At 45.5% G+C, this 19,763-nt stretch overlaps 1 protein-coding gene across 19 annotated transcripts in view; it reads right to left on the reverse strand.

Moving 5' to 3' along the window:
- The window catches only part of AKAP13 (A-kinase anchoring protein 13), a 233,000-nt gene that overhangs the window by 49,743 nt on the left and 163,494 nt on the right, over positions 1-19,763 (reverse strand). For 5 of the 19 annotated variants that reach the window (XM_035130701.3, XM_035130702.3, XM_088656957.1 and 2 more), the window contains 6 exons: positions 18,705-19,072; positions 15,263-15,316; positions 12,186-12,248; positions 10,865-11,057; positions 8,806-8,914; positions 2,052-2,177 (listed from right to left, as the gene is read on the reverse strand). In XM_035130701.3, coding sequence (XP_034986592.3) covers positions 2,052-2,177; positions 8,806-8,914; positions 10,865-11,057; positions 12,186-12,248; positions 15,263-15,316; positions 18,705-19,072 — 913 coding nt within the window. The remainder of the gene's footprint in view (positions 1-2,051; positions 2,178-8,805; positions 8,915-10,864; positions 11,058-12,185; positions 12,249-15,262; positions 15,317-18,704; positions 19,073-19,763) is intronic. The other 14 variants (XM_088656962.1, XM_088656963.1, XM_088656958.1 and 11 more) reach the window with 11 other exon arrangements.

Below are 19,763 nucleotides of genomic sequence, written 5' to 3' on the forward strand. Positions count from 1 at the left end.
AAAGCGACTCAAACATGACTGTGCAAGCATCACAGGCTCTTATTGGATAGCAGATTTGACATCACTGGTGATAACTGGGAAGTAGCCTGCAACCCAAAACTGACAACTCTCAAGAAAAAGTACAGAGAAGCCCCTTGTTTAGTTTCACCTCCAGGCAGCAAACTGGGTGGATATCAGGATGTGACCTTTGCAAGACTATCTTGCAGAAGCGGAGACGCAAGCAGAGCGTGCTTTGAGCTAATTGTCATGGCAAGAAGCTCATTATTTGAAATTCCTGTAGTCTTTAGAGCACCCCCCCCCACACACACACAATTTAAAATTGCACAGAGCTTCAGACTGTGGTTGTCCAAGTGCTAAAGGCAAGTGATTATATACACTGCTTTGAGTTCTATCCGCCTCTCTCTGCAAATTAAGAAAGTGATCATCACCTGTTTTGATTATATGGACTGCATCTATGGAGGCCCATGCCAGTTAAAGTCTCAACTTCTCAAAACATAATGGCGTTGGAGTAACTTTAACTAGGAGAACTGCCCAGGACCTCCATTTCCCACCCGTAACCTGGGAAAACCAGGGATCTCTATATCACGTGCACCAGAAGCGTTATCAAGAAATTTCTCAAGTAAATAATTCAATGAATTACATTTCTTAAGAAATTGTGACTGCTGTGATGTGACTCCTGTTAAATTGTCTGAATATTCATTCCCCCCCTCCACCTGACGGAGAGGATTGTAGGTTTTTTTTTCTTTTGCTTCTTTTATTGCGTTTATTTCTTACTTGAAAGTAAAAAAATGTGTAGTGACTGTGTTTTTTGCTTTTAAAAAGTTGTTTTTATATTCCAAAGAAAAGCTGGATATCTAGTAAGGTAGCCTCTATTCTACTTAAGTAGGAGCTGCAGAGTAGCACCTCTCCTTGGGCATGTCTGAGTGACGAAGCACAAAACCTCTAACATGCCATACAATTAGACTGAGAACGTAAAATGATTTGAGGGCACACTAGAACATATGTATCAGCGGAGAGGGGAGCTCTGGCCTGTGGGGCATTATTGTGCCTGTTAGTCTCCCCATTTGGCCCATCATGTGGTTTGGCACGAACCAAGCCGATCTCTCCATCACATGACATTGTATGATGCCGTGTGATGCCAGGCACAGGGCAGGTAAAGTCAGGACACCAAATTCAAAAGGAAGAATTTGGAGGGCACTCTCAGTTCTTTCCCTTTCTAGCCGCTGGTAGAATTTGGTGCCTTTTTCTGTTGGCAGAAAAAGACATCATTTTTAAAAAAATAAAAACAACAACCACAAATTACGCTGGAGACGAAGAATCAGAAGTGCCTTAAAATGGTCTCCTGGTTCTTTGCAGCCATGGATTTAAAGATGAATCCCCTGACACTGTATGGCATCAGGTAATGGCTAGGTGGGTGGACCCAATCACCTGTCAAAGTAGCCCACGGCGAGCGGATCCAGCCCTTCAGCCAGACTCAGTTCCTCACCCCTGCTATATATCAAATGTACAATTCTCAAGCAAACACACACAGTTTAAAAACACACACATATCCGTGACTCTTACTGTGAAGAAGTGTGCATGCACACAAAAGCTCATACCTATGACAAACTTAGTTGGTCTCTAAGGTGCTACTGGAAGGATTTTTTTAATTTTGTTGTGAAGCTTTCGACATGCAAGAGTGTGATGTGGCAAAACTACAATGGTGGCACTGAACCATTCCCCAAAGCAAACACCTTCCCCTTCCTCACCAAGGAACGACCCATAGTGAAACAGCAAAATAGATTTTCAAAAAGCTTGAGCGCCATGGCATCTACAGGAGACAGCACAAAAGCACTCTTGGGAGTACCAACATTTGTAAGCAGTTGTGAAGGGAAGGCATCCCTTTTATGATGCAGCATGTGAAGTTCAGAAGCACAAAGAAAGGGATGAGGGAACTTTAGCAAGCAGCACTTGCATTAAAGACAAGACAGAAAAGCCAGGTAAAATGTAGGCACTTCCCTGCCTAGCGCCACCCCAAGGCCAGCTTCATTCTGCCCAGGCAGATTACTTACTATCCAACTCCTCATCCTCATCACTGGAAGAAGAGCCAATAGAAAAGACAGTTTTAGACTTAGGAATGAGTGGAGAGATGCTGAAGGAGAAGGAAATTCGTCTGGATGGCCGAGTCCGTCCCTGGGCTGAGAAGTGGGTTAACAGCAGACGTTAAAGCATGCATTTCAACAACAACAACAACAACAACAACAACAACAAACAATAGTAGATAAAGGAGAGTGGGAATGGCAACAGGAGCAGCCAAGAGCAAGCCAAAGAGGGAAAGCAAAACCAATGCAGAGGAGAAGGCTTTCTTTTTTAAGGAGAGAGAGAGAAAGAGGGAGAGAGAGGGAGAGAGAGAGAGAGATTTACTGGTAACCTTTCCCCCAGCAATTCTTCAAAGGCAGAGGTTCAAGAGCAATGCTACAAGATGCAGGCATCTCTCTTTAGTGACCCCTGGATGGCCAGCCCTCATTCGCGCAAGGATCTGGTTGAGCACTGTGCAACACGGCTATTCAAATACGCAGACACCTTCTTCTTCAGCTGTGAGCACAAATCCTCTCCAGTATAATAGCATGGGGAAAAGAGGGCCCCACCCCATGACATTAAGACCCCTCCCCTCAAGCAACTCGGCTGAGGAGGGTATAGCAGGTTTAAGACATGGCTTACAGCATACCATGCCATGATGAGCCAACGTGGCTAATGTTTACAATCTACAGAGAGTGCAAGTCATCCCTCTATGACCTACATCAGGACTGGGTGCTGTATTCCTTAAATCAGTCATATCCCAAACCTCTAAGTGCTTAGGGTACATTTTTGGATGAATTAAAATTGAAGGTGCAGCCACATTTCACCCATTAAGTTTGCTTTTTGGAGTGTGGAAGAGATAGAATCAGACAAGCACCCACCTGCCCACCCCCATTCCCACATGAATCATTAGTCTGGGTATACCTCCTGGTTGGAAGGAGGCATGCTCAGAGCAGTGACTCTTGCAGGGACGCAACAGGGAAGCTCCTCCAAGGGTAGGTAGTTTCAGAGACTTCTCTGTATCAAGGCTGATTTGATGATCCCAAACATATCTGGTGTAGAGGGAGGGCCCAAATTATCCTTGGTCCAGTTCACAGGAAGGAGAGCAGAGCAGAGCAGAGCAGTAATGTGAGCAGAGTCACAATGGGCAATCTCCTCTGCATGTTGGTGGGGACTTTGGGGTCACAAAAGAAACTACAGTATTAAGTTCGTTGATGGAAGGACCATAGCTAAGGAGTACAGTGTGGCCTCTGTATGCAGAAGGGCCTTCAGTAAGTTAAAATGAGCACTGTTCTATGCAGAACAATGTTTTTAGATGAAAGAGGGTTTAATTACTGAGCACTTCACTTGCAAATCTAAAGTATGACTTGCTAAGATGCAGTGGGAGAGGCTACAGTGCAGCTACAGAGCATTTGCTCTGTGCGCAGAAGTTCACAATCTCAGTCAGCTCCAATCAAAAGGCTCAGACTCAGGTTATGCAATAGATGTTCCTCTGTCTGAAATGTCAGAATCGTTGCGAGTCAGTGTATACTGAGCTAGATGAATATACAGGCTGCCCTGGGGAAAGGTTCCAAGCTGCTGTCTCTCATAGCACATTAATGGGCCTATCCGCAGAGTTTGGAAATTGCTGATTTAAAATAAGATGAACAACTAAGCAGAATTTAGAGGGTACGATACAAGGCAGCATCACCACAAGTACGGTAGCAGCAGAAAGCCACCACACTGAGCAGAGCTATCTCCTAAAAGGAACAGCTCTCTACTACAGAAGGCTCCAAGTGCAACCTTACCTTGCAGAGACCTTTTTACAAGATCCATGTAATTCTTTAGGGTTCCTCCTGCCCATTAACCCCACAAAGCAATAAGGGTAAAGATAAGGGTAGTTAACTCTCACTGCAATCAAAAAAAATATTTTGGAGAGTCCTGGGCTCTACAACACTAAATATATTCTGCATGGGAACACATCCAATTTCTTTCAGGGAAGCTTCCACATAATGAACAAAATCCAGCCCTGAGCAAAGCCTCTGTATGCACGTCCAACTTTCTTCTCCCATACAGCCAGGAAGAAGGACTTTGCTAAAGTTTAGTTTATGGTTTCAAAGAATCTAGGGTTGATACGTTGGAGCCAAAGACCATGCTTTGAAATGAACTCTGGTCACTTTCTTTAAAAAAAACCAAATCCAACTCGTATGAGCTGGCTTATTCAACTAATCAGAGATTGTTTCAAACCACAACTGCTGGTTTGTACGTAACAAACCTGGATTCACTGAAACTAACTGCTAGCAAAGTCCTTCTCCCAGGATCACAGGAGAAGGGGATGGAAGGGAGAGCACTCCAACCCAAGACTTCACTCAGCAACTTGTTTGCATTCATTCGTGTAGGTTCAAATCACGGTTTGGCATTACATGCAAATTCAGCCCAATGACACTTGAAAGACGCTTCATTTTGGCTGGACTGCACCCGATGTGTAAGTATAGCACACAGCTTTGAAGACTCTTGATGCTCTTTAGTAAAAGCCAGGCCCCATCTCAGCAGTTAAAAGCCTCTGCAGAAGCTCAAGGTTTTGGAAGTGGTACATTTGTTTAAACTTTAAATGAATTAGCAAGCACAGGAAAAGGAACAAAGTCAAGCTATTGTCCGATGGCTTAAATCCCCAGTACTGAGGTCCTACCCCTACAGAACCACTGGGGATGTGTGTGGCTTTAACAACTTTACTTCCCTTAGCTTACCCTTACAGTTGTTCACAAATGGCACTATTACTTCAAAATTGCATGATCAAGGTAAATACACACCCTACTGTATTAAGCTACCTAAAGGGGTTCAGTAGCCTTCTTCAAGGTATTCTGGCTATTCTTGGAATTCCCCTGAGAAATGACACCTTTTCTACTGGGCCCCTCTTGTGGCTTTCTCAGATACTTCCCTGCAGAAAGTATTTCCCTCCAAATTCACTACAAAATCTTAATTCACTACAAAATCTCAATCCAAACAAAACGTCTTTGGGAATTGTAGCTTACAGCAGGAAAGGCAAACAAGACTCAAAGCTTAAACAGGTTTGCTTCAATGAACTCCCCATCATCACCAGCATGCCCTTGGTCCTTCCTTCACTGGGGGGGGGGGGGATTTCATTCCTTAAAAGCTTCTGGCTGCCTTTAACTACCCCTCACCCCCAGCACAGTCTTTGGGACATTCTGGCAGAAGAGCTCCTGTAAAGCCTCACTTCTACAAAATGCTGATGATGAAGAATTGGCCGAGCATCTGCTTGCCAGCAGCCTTTGGAGGCGTGGGGGGAGGGAAGTGCAACAGCTCAAGGCTCGTACTGGGCTGAGGTTTCCCTCTGGAATGCATCAAGCCAACAGATCCCACATTCTGAGAGAGACAAAGAGAGAGAGACTTAAGCCTGCTTCACTTTCTCTCAACTTTTACCCAGGGAATGCAGGAACCCTCAGGCGAAAACGCCTTGTTAGTGCTAATTGAGATCTGAATTCGACCTAGGCCGGAGCCAGCCCATGCAGGGGAAGACCCGCCATGCAGTGATGGCATTTTTGGGGAGTGAGTAGGATGAGGGGAGAACAGCACAGTGGCAGAGCATGTCCTCTGCAGGCAAAAGGCCCCTACTTCAATCCCTGGCACCTTCAGCTATGTCTGGGAATGGCCTCTGCATGAAATCCTAGACAATCACTGCCAGTCACTGCAAACCAGAGATAGGAAGAAGGCAGGTTGGGATCTCCTGGTAGAGACCTGGGTGATCTGCAACAGAACACCAAGGATTTTCAAATCCCAATTGTTCGGGTGTGGGGAACCTTTGGTCCTCCAGGTGTAGCTGAGCTACAACTCCCACCATCCCTAGCAAACATGGCCAATGTCCAGATGCAATGGGAGTTGTAGCTCAGTAACATCTGGAAGGGCAAAGGTTCCCCGTGGCTGAATAACAGCAATAGCTCACCACCCTCCACAAATTAGGTTGCTGAAACAAAAATCGGTTTGAAGGCAACCCAAGAATGCATTTTTTGCATTAAAGAGCTAGGCGCTCAGTTGAAAAAACAAATTCCTGGGCTAAGGTGCACTTAGAGTTGCCCTCTTCCTTAATTCTATGCCTGCTCCTTTTTCTAAGCCACTATTTGGACTTGGATCCAGGCTGATGGTTCGACGAAAAAGCAAAGCAGATCGCTCAGGCTTGCAGTTTGCCCATTCCTGCTGCAGACAAAATACTAAGCTAGATGAGCTAATGGTCTGACTCAAGGAGAGGCAGCTTTCTAGATTCCTACTGGATTTCCTTGAGGCAGAGGAACAGGGTGGCAGTTTCAACAGCAGTTATACTTCTGTACAGCCATCTACTTCCCGTCGGAGATGCAATGCTTGGTTGCTCTCAAGAGCCCACTGTGCATCTTCCAGATGGTCAACTGCAATGCTGACCCCCGCATTTTTATGAGAGTTTTCCCCCCATACCTGCCAAGTCCAGCCTTGGTAGCATATGCAAAAGGAGGTTCTGCAGGGAGGGAGGGAGGGAGGGAGGGAGGGATGTCACAACGAGCCACAGTTTGCCTCAGACTGATGCAATGCCACTCCTTCCAAGTTGGATGGAAAGTTTTCCTCTAATGGAACAGGCAGGGGGAATCATTCATTTGTCAGGCAAGCCTGTTTTCTGGGAAGGAATTTTCCCCCTCTTTTTATTTTTTTGCTTTTAGTGTTTGGTTAGCAACTGAGGAAGGAAAAGATACCAAATGGTTATTTCCTGTTTCTTTTTCTTTATTTTTGAAATGACAGGCTTTGGGAGGAGGAGGAAAATTGGTGCAATAAGGCAAAGCAGATGAAGTGGTTATTTTAATAGATGGACAGCTTAGTGCTTTGGTTACTATTGCTAAGGGACAACAACCTCTAGTCAACATCTTTATTAGTCACAAGTCTAAAAAGGCTTTCTTCCTTGTGAAGCATCCTTAAGAAGCTCCCTAATAAAAAGGGTCTCTCTCCTATAAGAGCACCCTCTTTGCTAAAATGCTTCAGGAGGCTGACACTTCTGCTTAAAAATAAAGGGTCAAACAAAGGCTGTGCTGGCTGATATGATGGGAGTGGCCGTCATACGGGAAATACTTTTTAAAAAGGAAATGGCAGAAGTCACCTATGAGTCAAAATCCAGAATTCAGAATGGAAATGACTACGGGCCAAATCCAATCAGATGCTCAGGGCTGGCCCAACACATTTTGCTGTCTGAGGCAAAGCAGCAAATTGTGCCCTCCTTGAATTCAAGGCACATAATTCCATTACTATTTTGGCACCTGAGACAGAAAATTTCACAAGTGCTTCTCCCTGGCAGTAAAAATAGAACAGAAACATATCCAGTAACTAACCCTTGATCCATTTTTTTTCATGGGTTTTTGCAACCCTTTTATAATAAACCAAAATCAGCTGCCTGAGGCAACCGCCTCACTCAGCCTATTGTTAGGGCCGGCTGCGCAAATGCTGCAATCTCAAAACCAATACAGAATGGAACTCCTCCACCTAGTGCAAACACTATTATCAGCACACTGCAGAAAAGGGTTCAGGCATGGGTACAAACCATTATAGCAATGACTTCATTCTCACGTAAGAACAGCATTGCTGGATTAGGCCAAAGGCCCATCTATAGTCCAGGATCCTGTTTTCTTGCAGTGGCCACCCAGATGTTTGCGGGAAGCCTTACAAGCAGGACAGGAGAGCAACAACACTCTCCCTGCTTACAATTCCCAGAAACTGGTATTTAGAGGCAATTCTGAAATAGATGGGCCAAAGGTGTGACTTAGCATAAGGCTGTTCCCTATCACCTAAGACACCTTTCCCCATGGGAGTTGTGGTGGTCCATAAGAACATTAAAAAGCTCTGCTGGATCAGATTGAAGGCCCATTTAGTCCAGCATCTTGTTCTCACAGTGGCCAACTAGATGCTTTAAGGAAATCTGCAAGCAAGACATGAGTACAACCAGTGCTCTTGCCACTCTATATTCCCAGTAATTCAGAGGCAGAACACAGTCACTGCAAGTGTGTCAGTGGATCTGTGCAAACCAGCACTTACTGACATAGCTCTGGCATCAACAAAACACCCTCAGGGCGCACAGTCATCCCAACAGGTGTGTCATCGCATATCCGCTGGAGAATGGAGCAGATGTAGAGATTACTTGTTCTCCACGCCTCTCAAAATTCCAGAGATACGTAAAATCGCCGAGTGGGTATTTTTCAAAAGGGGGAGAATGTTAGTCACGGGGTACATGTGTTGTGCTTTTTGAGGACCACCGAAGAACCAGCTGCTTCCAACGTCAGCTAGCGCTGTTGGAAGTGGGAAGGTGCAGCAGTGCTTCGTTTCTGGAGGAATGAAGTCCAGCCTTGTTCTCTGCAACCACCTCCACCCCAACTTTGTTTATCTGAAGATCGCCAGAAAAGATTGACAGCTCAGTGGGAGGCTGCATGCTTTGTATTCCTAGGTTCAATTCCAGGCAACTCCAGTTAAAAAGACTCTCTGGCAGCCAAGCTGGGGAAAGCCTCACCCCTGTGTGTCTCCTTAGAGAATCACTGCTTATTAGAAGTGGGCAGTACTGGCCGTGATGGACCAAAAGGCCTGACTCAGGATAAAGCAGCTCGGTGTGTTTGTGTTCTGCTCCAGTTATTTATAACCAAGCTGCCGTGGCACAGGGAAAGGGGAAGGTGCTATTAGTACACTGAAGGTGCAGTCACCAACAAACGCTGTATGCAGCAAGAAAGACAAAGAGCCACGTGTACTCACTGTCTGGTCCAGCTTGGCCAATGGTCATCAATGACATGGACTTAGTCAGTGGGGGAGAAACAGGAGTTGCAGTGAAGCTGAAGGCACGGGGCTGAGATCTTTGGCGTATCTGGGGGGAAAAACAAGACAGCAAAGCTGAACTACAAACCTCCACTGCACAAAAGGGGGCAGGCAACCCGTGGCCAAGAGGTCCCCTGGTCCAATCCCCGGCATGATCCCATCTGAAGCCCTGGAGAGCTGCTTTCAGTCAGGGTAGACCAGGGGTCAGCAAACTTTTTCAGCAGAGGGCCGGTCCACTGTCCTCAGATCTTGTGGGGGGCTAGACTATTTTTTTTTGGTTATTTGTCTATGCCTCACAAATAACCCAGAGATGCATTTTAAATAAAAGTACACATTCTACTCATGTAAAAACATGCTGATTCCCAGATCATCCGCGGGCCGGATTTAGAAGGCCATTGGGCCAGATCTGGCCCCCAGGTCTTAGTTTGCCTATTCATGGGGTGGACAATACTAGACAGCTCACAGGAGCCCTGAGGAAATTCCCATTTGACTTCCAAAGCAGCAGACTCCAGTGCCAAGCATGAGGTCTCCATTATTCACCTGAGCATCATTTCTCCTGTGCAAGCTGAGACCTACCAAGTAAAAGGTTGTTTAACTCTTTCCTCACCAGCATGAGCAAGCAACAACATCTTCAGCAGAGCTCTCCCCCTGTGCATCTCATCTGATCAGTCTCCATTTGCTGACTGCCTTGTGCTGGGGAGTTAAGCAGCTGAGATCGATAATAAGCAGAGGGCTATGTCCAAGTCTCTGTTAATGCTCACAACCGGGGAAGAAGAAGTTAAAGAGCCCTTTGCCTGGGTCTTTGCTTAGGCATGGGTGAAACCAATTCCATGTTTAAAAAATGAGAGGGTGGGGGTGCCCTCTGGAACTTGGGGACAGAAGAAACGCTTGGCGAATCTAACATCCACCAACACTGTGGAACCAAAAAGGCTCCCCCTTGTAGGACCACCTTACACACAGGTTCAGACACTAAGTATGCCACAAATGCTAAGCAGGCGCAACACAGAAAGGTGAATGCAGAGTAAATAGCTCAAAGTGGCACAAGCAAGCCAGTCAAAGCTAGCCACATGCTGTACAAGGGTCCCTCACCACCATCCCAGAATATCTCCCCAGGTGATCTAAAAGGAAGAGGCGTAACACAGTGGTAGAGCATTTGCTTTGCATGCAAAAACTCCCAAGTTCAATCCCCAGCATCTCCACGTAGTGATGAGAAACTCCTGCCTGAAATTCTGGAGAGCTACTGCCAGTCAGTGTGGGCAATGCTGAGTGAGCTAAATGGACCGGCAGTCTGACTCTGTGCAAGGCATCTTCTTTCTGTGAAATGGGTGTAAATGCACAAGCTGGAAAAACTGCCCATAGCAGCCTTCCCTAACCTGGTAGCCCAAAACGCACAGAGCGTACAACTCCCATCATCCTTGGCAGTAGCTGGGAGCTGTAGTTCATCTGGAGGGCAGCAGGTTGGGCCGGGCTGAAAGCGATATACAGCTTAAGAGAAGAGGGGAAATTATAAAAGCAGGGGCACAGAGTGGGAGGCAGGCGGACCAAATGAGGAACAACCTGCCACAGATCTATTCAAGGAAACTGGTGTTCCCTTCTGGCAGGAAATGGCCCCCTTATGTCCTCACTACGAAGCGACAGTCATTCCTTTGACTCATGTCACTTCTGCTGTATCTGACTAGGCCACCCTGAGACCATACATGGGAGCCACTGAAAGTTGTTATTAAACCCATGCATTCCCCTCACAGAGGTACAATTCCCAGAGTTCCCTGTGATTAACAACTCCTTTAGCTCTGGGAGGGGAATAGGAGTCTCCTCCCAGAGCCCTTAACAAACTACAGTTCCCAGAAGCCTTTGGGGGGAAGCCTTTACTGTTTAAAGTGGTACCATAGTACTTTAAATATATGGTGCAAATGTGGCCTGCTCAGCTCACCGTAGATATCATACAGATGGTACTAAACTCTTAATGAGAGGGGGGGTGGGGGAGAAGAACCTTGTTTACCTGGCGGTTAAGACTTCTAATTGCCCCTTGCTCTAGTTCCAGATCCTCTTCGGTGAGTGAGACTAGAGAACCGCGCTCGTCATTTGCCAGGGGGCTTTGCCGGAGATCTTTGGTGTTCAGAGTTGCTGTTTCGAGGCTGGAGGGTGGCTTCTTAGTACCGTCACCCTCCCCAGCAAGGCCTTCTAAGCTGTAACTAAAGAGAGAGAAAACAGATCTCAAGCTTCTGCAGATTCAAGGTGGATCAACATACAAGCTCACTGCATATCTGAGAGGAAGCTTCCAATCAAAAACAGGTTTTAAAATCAGGGGTCGCCAACTTTTTGGAGCTAGTGGGCACATTTGGACTTTTGAGGAAGTGCTGTGGGCACCACTCATAAAATGGCTGCCATTGAGGCATGGCGTAACACCAAACAACGGCCGCATCTAAGTGAGCAGCAGAAGTAAAAGCAGGGCCACAAAATGGTTCAACCATACTCCCCCCGCCCCCTACACCAATATGGCGGGGATGGGGAGGCATGTATATCAGCCCCCCTCCCCCCACATGCTCATAAGCTGATGCCTGCAGATACCACTACATTGGCAACCCCTGGTTTAAATGATTCGGTTGCAAGCACACTCATATCTATCTCATCTCCTTGGTTAGTTAACGTGATCTACTGTTAGTGCAGTTAACAGTGGAGACAACAACTAAATAGAATATACTGGAAAAGGGCTTCGTTGGCTAGCTCAAACCCTGAACAGGAGCACTTCGCACTGCAACCATTTCCCCAATGCTGAAAAGGATGACCAGTTCGAAAAGCTATTTTGCAATGGTATTTCGTTGGTTTTATGACTATGCTATATACATGCTTGTCAAACTTTTGGATAAATTTTTTTATATGTGATTTCCTAGCAGCCATCGACAGCCTTATCCTCCTTGAATCTGTCTAACCCTCTTTTTGAGACATCCATCGTAGTAGCCATCACTCCATCTTGCGGCAGTGAATTCCGTATTTTTAAATATGCACTGTGTGAAGAAGTTCTTCCTTTTGTCAGTCCCGAATATCCCAACGTTCAGATTCAATTGATGGCCCTGAGTTCCAGTATCAAACACACCCACATACCCCCTGCTTCAAGTTAGCATGGAGGAGGGGCCACCACAAATCCTGGCTTGCCAAACTTTGAGAATGTGCTCAAAGGCTTCAAAACGAAGCAAACCAGACAGAGACTGAGTCAGCAGACACATAGCGACACCACAAGGCTACAAACGCCACACCAGAAGCAGACAACTCGGGGTTTGCAAGCTCCCCCTACTGCTGCAGAACATTTATGTATACTCTACCTTCTGCCATTCAAATCAGCACCCATGGTGGTGCACTGGACATCAGAGGGACACCAGCTCAAACTGAGGACACCAAAAGGCAAAAGAGAGAGCAAGAAGGCAGCCATTACAGGGCGGTCAGAGAAGCAGGTGCTAACAAATCCTGCTATCCATTAAAAGGAAAACAGCTCTTTTAAAACAAAGCACCTGATGCTCATTTGTTAACGAGGGAGAGTTGTGGACTGACAGGCATGCCTCAGCTTTGCAGTAGTGATGCCAGCAAGAGCTGCTTTCCCCCCTGTTAAATTTACAGTTTGTGAATGGCTGGGCACACATACTCTGCACAAAGAAGTCCCTTTCTTCTGATCTTAACATGCGAGAGGGTCTGTAAGGAAGGAGGTGGTCTCTCCTTAGACAATTAGAACTTGGGTGGGATAATTTGTGGCAAACTGTGCCTCAGAGAAAGCTATGTCTATGTAATTAACTAAAACCTAGATTAGCTATTGGGTGAGTTGCTCTGATGTCACAGAAAACCCATGAACACTGCAGCTCCCAGGGAAGTTTCAGTCCACAGAATATTGACCAGCAGTGAAGGAGGGTTGTTAGGGAGAGAAAGAGAACAGCCAGTTTGACTGGGACAGCCCCAATGGAAAGGATATGGCTAAGAGAAATAGAGGTAGGAGTGAGTTTAGGAGACAAGAGAGTTTAACAGATAAGGCACCCAGCAGACAGGGTAATTTGAGAATCATGGAACCTTGGGAAAGAATGAATGGAGGAGTTCTGAATGGATGGATAATTCATGAAGGTGATTAATGGAACATCACATGAGAGGGAGGGTTGAGGAAGAACATCACCCAGGATTAGGGATAGGAGGAACTGTGTATTATCGGCACTGAAGGGAATAGAAAGGCAGAACAAAATCTATGAAAACTACGGAACTGTGGGCCATAAAAGCCCATGTAAGGGACCAGGAAGAAGGGGGGAGGGTGCCTGAACACTGAAACAGTTCAGTTATGTTTGGGCTGCAGACTTTTATTTAAAAGTATGTCTAAACTTCCAAATGTTTTTTAAAATCTCTAAGCGGTGTACACTGTGTACAATATACAAATATCCATTACAACAAAAATACAAGCCTAAAAATCAATGAAGCAGAGTAAAAACATAAAAGCATATAAAAGCAATTCAGACATTCAGGCATCTAGAACAGGGTCCAACCTTATGGGTCAAGGAAAGTCTCACCAAAAGGTTACGTTTTTACAAGGCATCTGAAGCAACTTTTGTATGCGTTATTAACGCAATCGCGCACTAAATGCTTTGAGACTGACATTTTCCCTTTTCTTTCTTTAATGGGTCTTACACAGTACCGTGTCTGAAGTCTTCCTCTTTCAGCATTTAAAGCTCAACAAAATGTTAAACAGTGGGTGTAATAATAATAATAATAATAATAATAATAATAATAATAATAATAATAGACAATCAATTTTCGAAGCCACCTTCTGCCAAATTTGTAGAAACATGTTTTTGCAAAAAATCACCACTCAAGCATGGGATGCCCTATTAATTCTGGCAGGATTAGGCTTGCTGAGGTTTTTTGGTACGGAAATCTACAAATCTGCCTCAAGCAGCGTGATTAAATTTAAATTAGAGGGTGGAGGAAAAATTCGTCGAACACAGAACATAACAAAAAAGGGAGCAAAAAAGGGAGCAAAAAAAGGAGCAGGGATAGACTTTTGCCCCCGGCTTTCAAGGGAGTTAGACTGTTTTTGTTTGGTTCTTAAAGGAAAGGGAAAAAGTATAGAAAATCAGCCAGATCAGGGGTACTGAATATTTTGTAGATCTATTTCATTTCCTTCACATCTGCCTATTCTGAAAAATCTAGGGACAGTTTTGCAACAATTAATTATATTTAACTGAACTGTTTATATTTTGGGTACTGTCATCTAGTCAAAAGGTTGTGCAGATAGTAGCTCAGTTTACATGGAATGCGCTGTATCCAATACTGCAGCTCTGCTCATGCAAGAAGCTTCTGTGCATGCAATGGAGCTTCCTCTTCTGTCCCTGTTCCCTCCGCTAAACTGCACACAAATTAGTTCAGGAGAGTTGGGGGACCTTCCGGAGAAGATATGGGGGCATGGGTGGAGAGGGAATGGAAGTCCTATTGTGCGAGTGGAAGTTCCCTCATGCAGCATGAGATACAACCCAATGTTTCCACTCCTCTAAACCAGTGTTTCCCAACCTTGTGCCTCCAGATGTTTTGGGACTACAACTCCCATCATCCCTAGCTAGCAAGACCAGTGGTCAGGAATGATGGGAATTGTAGTCCGAAAACAGCTGGAGGCACAAGGTTGGGAAACACTGCTCTAAACCAGTGTTTCTCAACCAGTGTGCCTCCAGATGTTTTGGGACTACAACTCCCATCATTCCTGACCACTGGTCTTGCTAGCTAGGGATGATGGGAGTTGTAGTCCCAAAACATCTGGAGGCACACTGGTTGAGAAACACTGCTCTAAACCACCACTTGGGAGGAGTGGGAACAAGTCTTGTGTTTGCACACTCCCTCCTCCTCTCATACATTCAGTCAATTAGTTACTTCCTGGCTTGGCAAACCATTGTTTCCTGTTACAGTCAAATAGCCAAATTGCAGCTTGCACTACCCCACCCTCAAAAGCAAGCATAGAAAGTGGCTCCACACCATGATTTGCCAATCATGGACTCTAGACATTGGGGGGTGGAGTTACACAAGCACAAGGCTTATTCCCCCCCCCCTCAGAAACATTGTGTGTCAACAGATCCATTTTATTAACCAACATGGTACATAATGAAGAACATACAATGGAGCGGGAGCAGGATCCTGCACATTTACAAAAAGAACCAAAACCCTCCAACCACGCTCTGTTCTTGCCGTCTCAAACAGCAAATCCAGCCCTCCAAGGAAAGTAGTCCGGGGAACATTTTGCACTGTCTCAAACTTGGGGGGGAGCTGCTAACAAGCTGGCCAGTTGTGTTGGGATAAACGAATAGATGTTGGCATAAAAGCAGGAAGTTAGTAGCCATTCAAATGCAAAATGGTTAGTCAGCATCAGAGTGTGGTGCTGTACCTTCTCCTATGCGTGGGAGGCTTCCTTACACCATCCCCCAGCACTCGCATTGAACTGAAAATGAATCATGGACAATGGTCAGTCAGTAATGACAAAGGCGCGAAATGAACAAATGAGAAATCCCCCAGACTGGGATTGGCCGGGAAAGTACTGGGTAAAAGAATGAGGCACAGGAAGTGGAGAAAGGCAACGTGCAAATATGGGCACGGGGAAGGGAGTCTGCGAGGGCTTCAAATAAATAATAATAATAATAATAATAATAATAATAATAATAATAATTTATTTATACCCCGCCCATCTGGCTTGGTTTCCCCAGCCACTCTGGGTGGCTTCCAACAGAAAAATAAAATACAGTAATCTATTAAACATTAAAACATTAAACATTAAAAGCCTCCCTGAACAGGGCTGCCTTCATGTTTTAGAAAGCTCCAGCAACGTACCCAGAGAGCAGTAGGAAAGTCACCTTGGGTCTAAATCAACAACCACTTGTGAACAAAGGTGTAGGAGAATGGTACACTTGGATACATCTACACCAGGCATAGGGAGCCTGAGGCCCAGGGGTCTCCAAGCCTCTCTGTCTGGCCCTTGGGCTCTCCCAGACCCCTCCCCTCCCCTTCCAAACTAAACCCCAAACTAGCTGTGCTTTGTGCTCTCTTCCTTTGCAGGTTGGAAAAAACCCTTGAACTCAGATAGTGCTTGCCTCAATGTAAGAAAGGGATACAGAAACTAGCAACAATTTGCATTTTTTTTACTTTTCCTGTTTCAGCCTCTGGCCCTGCCCACTGGCTGGCATGTGGCCCCCAGAAGGCTGACGCTAGGGGAATGTGGCCCTCGGACAGATAGAGGTTTCCCATCCCTGTTCTACACGCATGGGAAAAGCAGCATGTCAGGGTGAAGGTTCAGACTAAGCTGACATGCTATTTTTCTATGTGCAATGGAGGGTGTTCTCACAATCACATGATCATAGGAATGAGCCAAAAGGAGCAAAATCTAGGGCAGATTTTGTTCTTTATTCTGCTTATTGTATTTACTGACACTCAGTCTGTCGATTTAAATCGGGGTGGACCCAAGCAATCTTAATGGCACCCGAAGCCATCCCAGAATTATATGCATGGATTTCAATTTCATAATAATAATATATATTTGGGGGGGAAATAGATGCACAAACTTCAGTCTGCACTCACTTTTAAATTTAGCTTTCGCATGCAGCCCATGGAGGGTTTGCAGTGAGGCAATACGGCCCTCAGACTAGAAAAAAATATTACTTCCCCTGCTTTAAATGCACTGCTATGGCATGATGTCAGATGAGCCCCACCCAACTACCTGCCAAATCCCTTCTTTAATCTTGAAGCCTGAAGTGTTACCTGCTTTGCACCTGTAAGGTCATTAGCCACTCCCCCCACTCCCCGCCCCAGTGCATGAGGGTGAGTCATAATGAGCCAATAATACGAGTCACGGGAATTACTTTGTCCTAAGAATCCTACTAGGTTATAATCACACCATTGATTGTACACAATCTGGCTTTCTAGTATTCTGTCAATTTTCTTCAGCTATCCCGTTTTTACTTAACACACACAAACAACCTGAAATTAAAGGCTTCCGGCTGCCCCATAGTGACAGAAAACAGGGGGGAAAGACAGTTTCACTTCAATCTGTATAACCTAAAGTAACATCTGGGGTTGGATTTTATGGCAAAGAGCTAAGTAACTATCTGATTGCTTCTCTTCATGCCATGAAACTTCCAGCCCTGTGCCCTGGACTAAACTGATGCAGTCCAGCAACACACTTCTACCAAGCAGACATGCAGAGGAGGGATCAAGCAATCCGCTCCTCTTAAAGCAAACATGGAAAGCATTTCCATGTGGGTTGCCAAGGGCTTTCCTTCCTCCTTAGCTAGGATACAAGAGCCACCTGCGCCCCTCTATCCACTCACTCACCTGTGTGAAACTTAAGACAGAAGGCTGCTTTAATCCTTTCTGTGGCTTGCTGCGACCCAAGTGCACTCATTCCAAAACCAGGGACTCGTGTTTGCACTTGTAGGACGCATATTTTGATCTCTCAAATTGAAACAGAAAGTTTTGCTCTGGGACTGCACAAATGCACGTGACACCTCATTGTTGGCGAGTGCAACTTTTATTTTCTTGAGAAATTGGGAGAAAAGGGGGCAGAATCTGTGACCATCACCCTCAGAGAAGTTCAGAAAGCAGTGCAAAGTGTCTCTCTGCTTTCTGAGCTTCTCCATGGCTCAGTGCAGCAGGGAAGAGATAGCCACACATGCCTCCAGATTGTGGAAAGAGGCATGTTCTATCATTCAGAGTGCGTCCAAAGTTTAGCCAGACATGACAGACAAAACCCCTGGCCTGTGGCATGCATAATTTTGTCTGGCTTCTAAAGCTGGCCCCAGTTTTTGCCCACATATTCTGCTATGCTGCTGCATGTATTTATGCCAACAACATTTTTGTTGTTGTATCATAAAGAGTTTTGTCAGTAACACAAATATCCAGCCAGTATTTCTACAAATGAGAGGTGGACATGCTACTGATTTGTCTCAATACAGCTTCATGGGTAGATCATTTCTAGCTGATGAATGAACACTGTGTGTCAGCTAACTAAATTTACCAACTGGAACCCATAAAATTATATTTTATGCTCAAAGGTCAAAAGAATGTTGTTGGGTTTTTTAAAAAAATGTAAAAATCCAACCCACAGGTACAAAGAAGGACTCATGGTGATTGACTGTCACAGAATTTCCCCCCTTAGAACTCAAACACTAAAAGACAGTGGTGCTTTTGCAGACCTTAAAACTCTTCTTACTGCAGCCTTGTATTTAAGAACTAGCCAGTAACAATAGGCAGGAAAGTGAGCAGGCTGGCAAGGGAGGGACCGATCCTTCCATTCCTCCTCCTCTATCCCACTTGGTTTCTGTGCTCGCTGCAGAGGAAATAAAGCATCTTCCCTCCACATCCAGCATGGCAGCTCCACAGGCAGGAGCAGGGAGACAGATCACCTGATCCCTCTTTCACTAGTTTGCTTGGTAGAAGGCTATTTTTAATACTGCTTTAAGAAATTGATTTTCATGCTGGCTGGAGAAAAAGGAGCTCCCATTCTTCCACATTGAAATATCAACTACTGTTCCCTTAGCTGGTTAGTAAAAGAGTAATAAAAATATTGGGTTGTATTCAACTAAGTCCTATTCAGAGTAAAACCACTGGGTGGTATTCCATGGACCTGAGCTAGTCCTGTTTGGATCTACTCTGAGTAAAACTTCACTGCATACCGCCAAGAAATTGCAGGCTAATAACTTTTACAGGGTTATTTGCAAGGCTGCCTTGCTGCCCTCTCCCCCATACCAAAAATAAAATAAAATAAAATAAGATCGCAAGCCTGAAGTTGCCACAGCTATGGATCACTAGGTGCACACATCCAAAAGGCTTTCACTCACCTTCGATGGTTCATCTCAGCCTCGTTGCTGCCATTCTTCCCAGGGCCCCAACTATGCCGGCGGAAAGGAGACAGCGGCCTCATGGAGCTCTTCAGGGCAGAGGCAGGAGGGGGCACTTCCGTGATGCTGTCCAGCTCTTCATCCAGCTCCCCGGAGACACCACCTTCGCCATCTTGGCCCTCGGCGCTTGTTGCCATGTTGAAGCAGCTGCCATCCAGGCTGTGCCGATCCTTGGGCCTGCTGAAGCCTAGTGCCTGAGGGAGGGAGATGTCACTCCCAAGGGACGAGTTCCTTTCTAGGGACAGCGTATCATCGGCAGAGAAACTAGAACTTGTGCTATCGCCCGCCGACTGCTCCTCTTCGGGCTGCTGTGAAACAGGGGTGGGAGCAGAGGAGGAGGACAACGGCAAAACAAGCAGAAACTGTATTAATCTACTTAAAATTATTTGCAGATCATCAAGGCTGCATGCAATATTTACACAGACCTACATGGCACAGTGAGATAATGAGTTATTTGAAACACATCCACACATAGTTATAAAAGTCTTAAAACTACAACCAAACCCATCAAACACCAGCTGAAGGTTGCTGAACGTCTTGCAGCCTCTACAGAAACAAAGAAGAGAGGACCTTCTTTTAGAAAAGAAGACCTGTTCCAAAAGTTGAAGCCCACTGCAGTAAAGCCCCTGCTTCTCACAGCCACAGTGAAGAAGGTGAAGATGAACCCTGCTGGACCAGGCTGAAGGCCCATTTAGTCCAGCAGCCTGTTCTCACACTGACTAGCTACCTAGATGCTTATGAGATGCTCAAAAGCAGGAGATGGACACAGTGACATTCGCCTGGCCTAGGATTGACAGCAACTGGAATGCAGGGACATAATGCCTCTGGCACTGGAGGTGACCTTAGAATTTTAGGAATTCTAGGTACCGAAATCCCAAGGGAGCGGAAAAGTCTACAGTATTTATGTATGTGACCACGGATGTTATTGGCCCAGAGATGGAAAGAAGATAAAGTCACTACCAGAGAAGAATGGCAGATCAAGTTGAAGGATTGTGCCGA

The sequence above is a fragment of the Zootoca vivipara genome, chromosome 13 (assembly GCF_965207765.1).
Source record: "Zootoca vivipara chromosome 13, rZooViv2.hap1.1, whole genome shotgun sequence".
NCBI lineage: Eukaryota > Metazoa > Chordata > Lepidosauria > Squamata > Lacertidae > Zootoca > Zootoca vivipara.